Source organism: Trachinotus anak, unplaced genomic scaffold, assembly GCF_046630095.1.
Source record: "Trachinotus anak isolate AG129_WGS33_773 ecotype Australia unplaced genomic scaffold, CSIRO_AGI_Tana_v1 ptg000009l, whole genome shotgun sequence".
Lineage (NCBI taxonomy): Eukaryota > Metazoa > Chordata > Actinopteri > Carangiformes > Carangidae > Trachinotus > Trachinotus anak.
Genome location: NW_027273860.1, coordinates 1788222 through 1800625, shown reverse-complemented (window position 1 = coordinate 1800625; position 12404 = coordinate 1788222). Strand labels below are relative to the sequence as shown.

Genomic DNA, 12404 nt, shown 5'->3' with positions numbered 1-12404 from the left:
AATAAGTGAAAAAAATGTAATAATATAGTAAGTTATAAAAATGTCAAATAGTATACAGTATAGTAGGTCTAAACAGGGGATCTAGCATATTCATTTATAGAAATGTCAGATTATTGCATGTCATAAAATATGTCGTATTATAGTAAAATGTAAAATAGCTTAGCAAGTCAAAAAATGTCATAGAATGAAAAATGAAAAAAATTATGTTTTTGCTCACCAACATCAACATTGTACATATTCTGTACTTGCAAATAACTGTAAATGTTGTAAATGGAAATATAATTTTAATTAAAAAAAAATATATATAGATATAGATATAATTACAATATATAGTTATAATTTAAGTATAATTATAATAATATTATATATTTATTTATGTATTTATTATAAATAAATATAATTTTACATATAATATTTACAAAATGAATCCAGTACACATTAGTTGGTTAACTGGATTAATGTTATGTTATACCAGAGGCCCCATGATAACAGTGAGCTGTAATCATCATCTTCATCACTTCTGCATCATCAATAACATAAAAATACCTTCATCATCATTCTCATTGCTGATGATTGTCAGATTTGTCTTCATCACTGCTACGTAACCCACATATAAGTGATTAATGACGTCAACATTCATGTTAAAAGTTTCACCTTCTCAAACTAATTAAAAGTCAGCTAACCAAAAACCAATAAATCACCTAACAATAAACCAATCAATGACTCACATCGACGATGAGGAAGTCCAGCCAGCACCAGTAGTTGGTGAAGTACTTCTTGAAGCCGTAGGCGAGCCATTTGAGCATCATCTCCAGGATGAAGATGTAGGTGAAGATCTTGTCTGCGTACTCCAGTATCACCTTGACCACCTTCCTCTGCTCGATGTAGATGTCTTCAAAGGCCTGAAGAGGGACAGAGAGAACTGTCACTCAGCTGTCAGTCATCAATATCAAGGTCTCTGAGGTCTCTCTGATCCACCTGATCGATAGAATCAGCTGTTTGTTTGGGACGTTGGTGCTTTTTGTGAGACGCAACAAAGATGAATTAATAATTTAATTTATAGTATGAAGATGGTTTGATTCAGTTCAGTTATTTACGATGATATATAATAGATGTAAATGCAGAATTAAAGTGCAGTAAAGTGACTAAACAACAGCAAAGTAAAGGAAGCAAATTAAGTTATAGTCAATCATTTACAGCAGGCCCAAAGTAAAATAAACCACTGTGAACTGAAGTAGAGTAAGTTGAATAAACTGCAGAATTTCTAAAGTATTTATAAATTTATATTTATATATTACACTAAACTACTATAAACTACTAAAACTAATTTAGTAAACTACAGTAAAATAAAGTAAATTAAGCAAAGTTTTAATTAAATTTAGTTAAGTAAAGGAAATTAAGTAAACTATAGTAATGTACAATGAATTTAGTAAATTAAAGCAAATTACACTATTAACTAAACAGAGCGAACTATGGTATAAAAAAATACAGACAATTAGGTTAATTAAACTACACTGAAGTAAATGAAAGTGTTGTTGTGTCTGACCAGCGCTCCGGAGCTGAGGAGGATCATGAAGATGATGAAGGACTCGAACCAGCTGTGCTCTACGATCTGGTAACAGGTCTTCCTCATCCTCCACCAGATCTGACCGAGTCCTGCCGTCGTGTCGATGTCACAGCACTGAAATCTGGCTACGCACACTGCGGGCGAGAGACACAGACAGAGAGGGAGAGAGAGAGAGAGAGTTTCAGTCCACTACAAATGACTTTGGTGAAAATCCCTCCACAGTGAGAAGTTGCTGACTGAAACACTGAGTGAACAGTGGCCCACAACCAATTATGTGATCTCCTATAACATATGATCAATATGTGTTGATCAGTTGTGTTCAAATAGATACCTAAAAAAAAAGTTTTTAGCCATCTCATAATATGGTTCTTGACAGGGTTCTACAGACGAATAAGATCATGTGTTTGCCTGAACCCCAGACTTGCTGACTGGACCTGAGATGCAGACAACACGGAAACCTGAAGAATGATCTTAATCCCAAATTATAGGAAAAGCTAATTAAAGAAAAGGTTAAAAGATTATAAGACAAATAGAAGCAAGTTAGAATAAAAAGAGTTCAGAAAGTACATAAACTCAATATTAATATTATTTACATCCCACCTCAACTGACTGTCAAACACTATACATGAAAACCTAGAAGAATCCATTATTATTATTATTATTATTATTATTAAATGATTATATCCACTGTAAATTAAAATCTTTTATATGATATAAAAAGGAGACGTGGAAGAAAAAAACGCTTCGGATTCATTTTCCCTTCAGCTTCTTTTTCTTGATTTCATAAAGTTAAACAACATAAGCTTGTGTGAGTCTCAACCAGTGCCTTGCTCCAAGGCACACTGGTAAGACTACTGCAAACAGAGAGCACACACACACACACACACACACACACACACACACACACATACACACACACACACACACACACACACACACAGCCATGTCATGTCTGCTTTGCTGTTGTACATGGATGACCCAGAGCATAAAGCATTCTGTGTATCCCTCTGGTTGATTTCTGTGTGTGTGTGTGTGTGTGTGTGTGTGTGAGAGTTTCTTGCTTGTATTGAGATGCCTTTCAGCATGAAAGAATGTATTCTATGCAGTGTGTGTGTGAATGTGTGTGTGTTTAGAGATGTGCTGTCTTGCATAACTCCTGACTCTTTGACAGATGCTGAGCTTCCGCTTCTCCACAACAATCCTCCCCCTGTGTGTGTGTGTGTGTGGGTATGTGTGTATGTGTGTGTGTGTGTGTGTGTGTGTGTGTGTGTGTGTAATGGAGTGATGATTATAGCAGATTGTAGCCTTCACTTCAAATTCACATTTATTTTCTTCACATTATTTACTGTACGAAGGTGGACAAACTGTATTTAACCTCCCGAAGCTTCCCATTCAAATTTCCCTTTAGTTTTCTTTAAATTTAAGGAAACTGAAGTTAAATTATTGAGCAAATATGTCACATATCAACGACTGTATGATTCCATCAAATTGAAATATAATCAGTCAGTGACTTGTTATGTGTTGCAGTGCATCATCTGCTGAGTGACTGCTGATAACGAGGATCAGATTCCCGCCTCCCTGTTATCTGTCCGTCTGCTGCCCGTGGCACTAAAAGCTTGTCGCGAACAAATTCAATTGGTTTGTGTGGGAAGGCGACCGGGACGACGGACCACAACCTGACGTTCACTGACAATCATGACTGGGAACTTCAGCAGAGTGATTGGTGGAATGAGTGATGCCGACGTGCCCTCTAGCAAGGCATGATGGGAGCTCTGTAGCTGACAGAAAGAGACTATTGAGAAGAGGGCAGGATGTCGCTGAGAGAGATGTAATTTCAGTCAACCATCCCTGAATACGCACAAGGTTAGAAAATATAATAAAAGAACCACAGCTGAGTGTGACTGTCAATTCAACGAGAGAGAGAGAGAGAGAGAGAGAGTCGAGAGCGAAGGATTTTTCTCTTCCCATCAATAAAGGTTTTTCGTTAAGCCACCTTGTGGTCATTATGAGAACTGCAGCTTGAAGGGATAATTAAAAATGAAAAATTTAAAAACATTTTAAAATATTGCTTGGTAACCGTTAGTTCATTAGTTAGTACAACATTAGCACAACTAGAGCACAAATATTCCCTTTTTTATGCCCCAACATTTCTACCATGTTCGTGCCTCTGTTCAGTGTCTCTCACTATCTTTTTTTTGTAAGAGTCTCTTTTCACCAGAATTATAACTAAAATCAAAAGGGCTGAAAAACAGAAACCTATTTATTTTGGGTAGATAATTTTTGAGCTCGTGCAGATTAATGTTTACTTTCCTACAGACGCATCAGAGCTGGTTTACGTTACTGCTAATGCAAACCCAACATTATCTAATGCTTTTAGTGCCTAAACCTAACCAAGCCATGACCGTTGTTACAGGAACCATGGCGATGGAGGTGGGTACGCCTGCTGCTGTGGGGGGGGGGCGATTTCAGGAGACGCTCCTATGGGTCGTATCAGAGGGTTAAAAAAAACGACCTGTGTGGTTGTTCGGGATGAAAATAACAGTAATAATAGTCATTTTCAGCATCTTAAAAAGAATATTCTAACAGTTTGAAATATTGCCGGGGGGGAACAGACAGTGAGACTCCCTCCTGCTGTTGTGTGGGAAACTACCTGTGTTGTGTGCAGCAGGCGTTTAAGATTTTGGTTTTAATGAACACAAAGTCAGTAATTCATATTTGGGGTAAATAACATCTAATTTTCTCCACTGAGATCTGTGTTGGTTTCCTGCGCCGGACAGAAAAGAGCATGAGCTGTGGGTTTACTGCTCTTCACTCTGCTGATTGCAGCGTCCGCCCACATCTGTAATTAGAGCTCTGATTACCCCGGCTTTCTGTTTCCATGGCTACTAATAGGCTTTTCCCCGATACGCAGGTTGAGTAATCCAATGAAAACAGGCGAGTGGTAATCCGACACTCAATCAGCCCACTTGGCAGAGTTATTATCAGTGTGTGTGTGTGTGTGTGTGTGTGTGTGTGTGTGTGTGTGTGTGTGTTAGGGAACCCCCTCTGCTTGAACTGACGGAAGCCTTAATAAACACTTTGCAGCTATAAACTTTTATTGAATGCAGCTCTAAATGCCTCATTACATCACCTGCTGGTGGAGCCGAAGCCTCCTTCAGCTGCGCTCGCTCTCCGCTGCGCAGCATCGATCTGTTATTGAATGCTACTCAGGAAACGCTGCTGAATGACCCCCTGCCAGGTGACTGCATTTGACCCTTGTTGCCTCCACATTAATGCACCATCCCTAGCACACACACACATTTAATACAAACACACACATTTGTAACGCACCCACAATTTCAGCCTAATCATAGAAACCGTACACACAGCCAGTGACTGAGTCTGGTTACATAACTCTGAGACGCTGCACACACAGGAAACAACCAAATCTATTCACTTGAAATGCATCAGTCAGATTCTGGCACATTATGACCCCGTGACCTTTCTTCTAGCGCCGCCTTCAGCACAAACTCCTCATGACAAGGCTTTAAACTGGACACCTGCATCACCTCAGTCGACACTGACAACGGTCTATAACCAAAACTGTGCACTTTCAATAAACCTGGTGGAATTCAATATTTACTTTGCATGATTTCATTTTTCCTGTGCAGCTGTTGACTGAGTGAGACTTAAAATAATACAGAATTCTCTCTTATGGCAAAATTAGGTTTTAAAAATTTAGTTCTATATTAAAATATTCATTAAATTTCACCTGTTTTAGAGCAAAATGGAGCAAAGTTCTATAAATCCTCTCTATTTTCACCACAAAAGGAAAATATGTGAGTCGAATGTGAACTCATGGTGAGAAGAACATCTTAATTGATCAGGATAAAGTCCTGGAGCCTCAGTGAGGCGGTGTGTTGATGTCTTGCTCAAGGGAAATTCATCAGCAAACCCTTCCTGCTGCCAGAGTCTCACCTGAGACCTTTCAGTGACAGGACGACGGAGCGGGAGGCGCCACCCATGCTGCTGCCTCTTACACACTGCTCACTGAGGCAGAAACACACACACACACACACACACACACACACACTCTCTCAAATATTTCCTCTCAATCGCGTGTTGTGCAGCATCACAACATTAACCAATGAGTTGACATTTAGGGGACTAATGGGGCAGCTAATCTAATGCCTGCTGTCAGCACAGACAGCACAGTGTGTGTGTGTGTGTGTGTGTGTGTGTGTGTGTGTGTGTGTGTGTGTGTGTGTGTGAAGAAGGTGGTGAATTTCTATATTGGATTTTTATATTTGCATGTGAGCTAATATAATTAGATTTTTTTGAATGTATGTTAGCTGATGATATAGTTTATCTGTACCTGCAGGGTACCTGAGTGTATATCAGGGTGTGTGTGTGTGTGTGTGTGTGTGTGTGTGTGTGTGTGTGTTTGTGGATGAATGGAGATTATAATGAAATGAGTAATTGTGCCACAGTGGGTGAATCTTTCTGTCTGGAAAGTGGAAAGTGGTCCTGGTCATATTTCAGGGACAAGTGTGGTGCAGCAAGCATTTGCTCTAGTTCTAGTAATCATGGAACTGCTTGCAGACTGATGATGTGGATAACTGATGTGGAAAAACCTATTCTTTAACTTTAATGTCTGTAAACACTTAGCTGTGTCCCCATGTGCATAGTACAAAGAACATCATTACACATATTAGAAAAAAAACAAACAAACAAAACAAAATAATTAAAATTTCAGAAAAGATGCATAGCTAGTTCATTTAATAATATATATTATAATGTTGTTTGACTGTCGGTGCCGGATGTGAGGCAGATTTCTGCTGCGTCACTTCTTTTTCTTTATACAAACTATTTCACCAGATTGTGATTGGAAGATAGAAGAGATAAACTCGTGTGAGTGGCTGAGGAAATCTGCTTCCAGTCTGAGCTGAACTGGGCCAATATACTGTGTCTCTGTGTTGCATGCAGATATTTAACTTATCTGATATTTATTTAAATTTTCTCATCAACAGAGCAGGTAAGCAAATGTCACCAAATCCTTTGTATCATGTCCTTCATGGGTCAAGTGGAATTTGGACCCCTGAGCACCTGACCTCCTCTGCTCAGTGTTAATTATTGCCCCTTTTACCCCCCGCTAAAAGACACATTGTTTGATTTGACTCTATCAGCTGAAAGCAGGAAATATAAAACCAATGACCTTCATTGATCAAAGGAAATTCAGCACTCCGACTCGTTAGGGCCGCTCGCTGAGATTTTCCCGTTCCACCGACCTTTCCTCTTGCGTGATGAATAATTAGCGGCGGGGGAGCGTCGCCATTCAGGCCGACACACACACACACACACACACACACACACACTCTGTCTTACTGACAGCCAGAGGGAGCAGCAGGGAGGCATGCTGTTGTTTGTGCTTTGTAATCACAGCATGGAGGAACACACACACACACAGACAGAGACACACACACACACACACACACACACACACACACACACACACACACACACACACACATAATCCTTCATAGCTGAAAAAGCACCTCTGTGTGGAACATAAACTATCACAGAGAGACACAAACAAAAGAAAATACAGGCAAACTCCTCAGATCTGGTGATTTTTTCCTTCTGCTCTACAAGAAGATAAACAACTAGATACAGCTCAATATTCTGAGGTGAGTTTCTAACCCGCTGAAGACAACACACACCTGTCGTGTCGTGGTACTGTGTCATGTACCACACACTGTTTGACATTTGTAGCGCATGCTGGAGACGCTGCAGAGGCACCAGAAAAGGTCAAGGTGCAGTCGCCTGGATGTGACAATGCAGGAGGTGCGTGTGAAAAGTTGTTTTTTTGAAGCTACTTTCACGTATCGACTCTGAGAAAAGAAACCTGGCACATCTTGATTTAACAGATTTAGAAGATTACATGGTATCACTGTAGATCATTAGATTTTTCACCTGAAGAGCTGATCTCCAGACAAAATCAGACAAGAGGTGAGGAGAGGGAGGTGCAGCTGCTACGGGAGCCGGAACGTAAAAAAACACTTTTCTCTGGGAAAGAAAAGTGTTTTTTCCGGGGCAACGAGGCTGGAAATAGAACAGAGGCGTGAAGTGTGAAGGTACCTTCTTAACAAGGAGACCCAGAGGGAAAACAACACTTCCCCATGTGTGTGAACCAATACTCCAGGAATCAAAGAGGAATTCTGAGAAGAACTGCACTTAGTGAGAGAGCCCCCCCATGGGAGAGTGGAGCCCTCCATCTAAACCTTACAGTAAACACAGGAGTAGAACAGTCTCTACTGTCATACAAGTAATAAACATCATATATTACAGTAAAATAGAATATTTTAATTATTCAGTAAGTTTATTATTTAGCACTGAAAATATGTTTTCTGTTCAAATTATATAATAAAGTAATTACTGGGAACCATAAAATAGATCTTTCTTTCAGTTTTATAATATGCTACAAAAGCCAGAGGTGCTGAAGTATAACTTCCAGCACTAGTGTTGATTTATAATGTCATCCCAATATATTTTACAGATAGATATTGTACTTTTACTATTTACTCACTTTAAAATCAATCTAAGCTCCACAATTTATGTGCAACATACACATTAATAATCCTAAAATAATAATAAATAAAATAAATAATAATCCTGCTGTTCTGCATCACCGGCACTTTGGAAGAATGTTTTACTTAGGTAAAAATCTGAAAGTGGGACTTTTTAATTTTGTAAAGGTGTTTTTACACAAGTTAAAGGTTTAAGAATTAACTGCAAGATCAGATCAGACCAGAGCTGTAAAATGTTTCACTAATAATCAGAGCCAGGCATTGATTGACATATTTTCATGCCAACATCAAAACATTCATGGATACATAAGTGTTGGTACCAAAATCACTGTTTCAGAACCAGAAGAATAATCATGGATTTGTTTTACATTTGAAGGACTTGTCACTGGGATCAAATCTTCTACTTTGTCTTTAAATTGTTGTGTTAAACTCGACACTGTTTCCCATTGGACATGTTACAACAACGACTCATACAAATTTAAAGAAACACACACCGACGTTTTCTGGATGACTTGAGAAGCACAAGTCCAACAGACGACCATCAGTAGAGACACACGTTCACAGTAGAAGCTAAATTTGAGCATTTGATGTTGGTGCCACGCAGTGAAGTTTGATAATCAGCTGTAACGATGATGATGATGATGATGATGATGATGATGATGATGATGAAGCCCGAGTCTTTAAACCACCGACCACAAGTTTAAACATGTGACAGTGTTGAGATGTTAACAACAGACTCAGTGTATGAACCTACATCCTGGGATTTGTCCTGAACTTCCAGATGGTCCCTTTGTCTCTGAGACGCAAACTGCCTCCTCCTGACATTCACACACACACACACACACACACACACACACACACACACACACAGCTGGTGTCTGTCTGCTGTGGTTTGTCATTTTTCTGGCCTAATTCTGCAACAGCTGGCCGGTTTGCGGGAACCACTGCTCCTACACACACACACACACACACACTCAGTAGCCGCGGTGCTGTGTCAGCGTCCTGGTGGTACTGGTCCGGCGTGAGGGGGCTGTGAGCTGAGTCAGGAGGGAGGCCTCCGGCAGCAGCACGCCGGAGGTCGAAATCTGTTTCTGTACCTGAAATCTGTTGATACCAGCAAGGTCAAAGGTCAACGGGTCATCTTCCCTTCTTCCATTTCATCCACTGTCTCTCTTCACTTTCTGTTCATTCCACATCTGGTAGATATTCTTCTCTTCTCTTCTCTTCTCTTCTCTTCTCTTCTTACTTTTATTAAGTCTCTTTATTTTTCATTTTTTCTTTCCTCTCATTTAATTCACTTCCTGTTCACTGCCTGTGTCGTTTTCCCTCCTTTTCTTCCAGGTAGATCCATGTTCTTTTGAAGATGAAGATGAAGATGTAGGAAAGGATGAGTCCTGCTCTTTCTGCATCTTTTTTCTTTTGTCACTTTTTCCTCTTCTCCTTTTTATTTTTTCTTTCCCACAATAATTCCTTCTCTCCTTTCCTTTCATTCCTATTCTCCCTTCTCCCTTCTCTCTCCTTTCTTCCCTTCATCTCCCTCACCTTGTTCTTTCTTGTCTTTTTTCTCCCATTTCTTTTACTATCATCACATCTGCCTTGCTCTCTTTTTCCTATCCTAAACTTTCCTTTGTGTTTTTCTTTGTTTTATTCTTTCATGTCTTCTTCTCCTTTGTTCCCTGTTTTTTTTTCTTTTCAGCTTCATTCTTCTTTTCCTCCCTCTTTTGTCATTTTGTTGGTCATTTTGTTTGTCATGGCTCCTCTTCACTAACTGCTCATGTATCTCAGACACTAACACAGACGTGCTGTTGAAAAAAAAAACAAAACTGTGCAGCAAAGGAGGAGTTTTGTTCATGTTTCATCCCTCGTCTGTCGGCGCCCCAGCAGCTGATCTGAGTCCAGCCGGTGACAAACGTCTGCCTGCTGTGAAGGACTCTGCTGAATCAGGAAGAAGCGGGCGGCGTGTTGGGACAGTTGCGATGGACGCATCAATCTTCTAAATGAATCAAAGCTAATACAACATCTGCTGCTTGGCTCACACTTTCATCCAAAGCGCCTGTTACAGGAAACAGCTCTGGTTTTACTGCAGATGGAAAATGAACGTGTAGTCGTGGGCAATACAACAAAGTCTGATCTGGAACCAAATGAAACCAGGGTCAGCATCACCGAACCCGACCCTGATTCCTGACTTCACTTCTGGTTTTTGGGGTTTCTGTTTGTCTGCCTTTGCTTCGCATGTTTCAGTCAATGGTGTCATGTTTAGTGTTTGTTTGTATTAACATTAATATTCCCAGTTGAATTACTTTGTGTGCTGTGTTTTGTTTGTGTCTGTGCTTCATTTTTCACTTGTTTTGACGTATTTTTGCTCCATTTCCCTTGTTTTCTCCCTCTGGGTTTCACCTGAGGATGACCTGCAGCTGCTCTGAACGTCGCTCATAACAATTAAATGAAGGTGTGTTTGTAGTTTGTGGATACTCCTTCTGTTGCAGTGTTTTATTTGGTACCTAACATTGTAACATAATGATGCTCTGTATAATATCTTTACCAGCATGGATATACCTTTCTTCTTATTGCTCTGTCTGCTTATAAACCATTTCAGTGACCATGTAACAGCTGTGAAGGAGCCACAGATTTATACTGATATTTAACACAATCAAAAGATACGTAAATGTATGATTTTTGCTTTTGAAAAACAGCTGCACAACTGACAGGTTACTTTGAAATTATTCTCACTACCTCCAAATGATTTGCCAAACATCAAGCATTTCATTTAGTATCGTGATTATTTTCTCAAATGCTGTTTTTCTACTTACTTTTCTGCTGATGTGCAGGAGAAATCCTCAACGCGCACAAAAAAAAAAATCTACAATTCAGTGACAGCTGTGCAAAGTTCATCTGCTGATGTGACGTGATTGAAAGCTGCAGAAGAGCCACTGGTGCTGTCTGCAAACCAAATAATAATGTGGACAATAAAGCTTCACTCTACTACGTTAAAACACAAGAGCTATTAAAATGGGTACAATGTGATGTGTATGACCTTCCATGTTGCAGGTCTTAATATTTCAGGTATCAATAAACTGTGTGTTTCTCTGATACTGAATCAACCTGCTCTGTTTATGTTCAAAAAGTGTCCAAACATCTGTAAACATGAGCAGCGCAGCCTTGTCACCAGGCAGCGGCCATTTTTCAAAACTGAACACGGTGCGTCTGCCTGTTTGAATCTCGTGTTCACAGAGACGTGGTTCTGAGCTGCAGGACGTGAACAAGGACGCACAACTTTTAAAATCCAGGGGAGCGTCGGGTAAAGATCTGGGCATGATGTAGTTACATGAATTCATCCTGAACTGCAAGATGTTCGGTCAAGTGGTCATTGTTTGTCAGTTGCAAACACTGTTCATCACTGCAGGTGTTGGAGATGCTTTTCTGTTGTGTTTGTTCTTCGTAGAGGGTTTTCCAGCTGGCTGACCTCATTCTGTCTGAGCCACTCACATCACCTCTGAAACTCAAATGGTAAATATGAGGTTTGAGCAGTTTGTACAATGTGAATTCCTCTTTTTCATTTGAACTCTGTTAGTTTGTCAAGATCCAGAACATACAAGCTACTTCCTCCACCGCTGCTCTGTCTCTTTGTCGTGGACCTGCTGAACTGAGTCTGAGACAAATGTCTGTGCTCCAGGAGCAAACAGGCTGAGTCAGGAGGGAAACAAGGTGCTTGCGTTTTACCTGGGTTAGTCAGTACAGGATCATAAATCTCAGTGTGAAAGTATTGGGGCAAGTGGGTGGTGGGACGGGCTCATGGTTAGTGAAAGTATCATGTGACTGCAGGATCACAGCTCCCAGAGGCTTTCAACCACCAACCTGATTACTCACTGTGATGCAGCTCAGACTATTAAAATTCAACCACCACAAAAACAACGATGTGTTTAAACACATTAGACAATAATGAACTATCAAGTCCTGATCTGTCCAGATCACCTGACACTGACGAGCCGCGGCCACAGAGGTCTGGTAAGTTCACTTCTTTCTCTTCTTTTACTTCTCTAACTTGTTGTCTTCAGACCAGACCAATGCTGACTCAAGTGACATCACCTGAGGACATTTATCAGATTCACACAGCTCCCTCTGAAGACACTAAGGGTTTATACCAACACCTGGAACACACACTGAGATCAGTGGAGTTTCCTGGTTTGTATTTATAATCTAAACAACACCACAGAGGTGAAGACAAAAACTGGAAAACCACGCTGTAAATTTCCTTATAAGTGCAGAATGTG

At 40.1% G+C, this 12404-nt stretch overlaps 1 protein-coding gene across 2 annotated transcripts in view; it reads right to left on the bottom strand.

Moving 5' to 3' along the window:
- LOC139624942 (sodium channel protein type 5 subunit alpha-like) overlaps positions 1-12404 on the bottom strand; it is a 121722-nt gene that overhangs the window by 24785 nt on the left and 84533 nt on the right. For both annotated transcript variants that reach the window (XM_071484380.1, XM_071484379.1), the window contains exons 20-21: positions 1547-1701; positions 729-902 (exon numbers count right to left, since the gene is read on the bottom strand). In XM_071484380.1, the coding sequence (XP_071340481.1) occupies positions 729-902; positions 1547-1701 (329 nt within the window). The remainder of the gene's footprint in view (positions 1-728; positions 903-1546; positions 1702-12404) is intronic.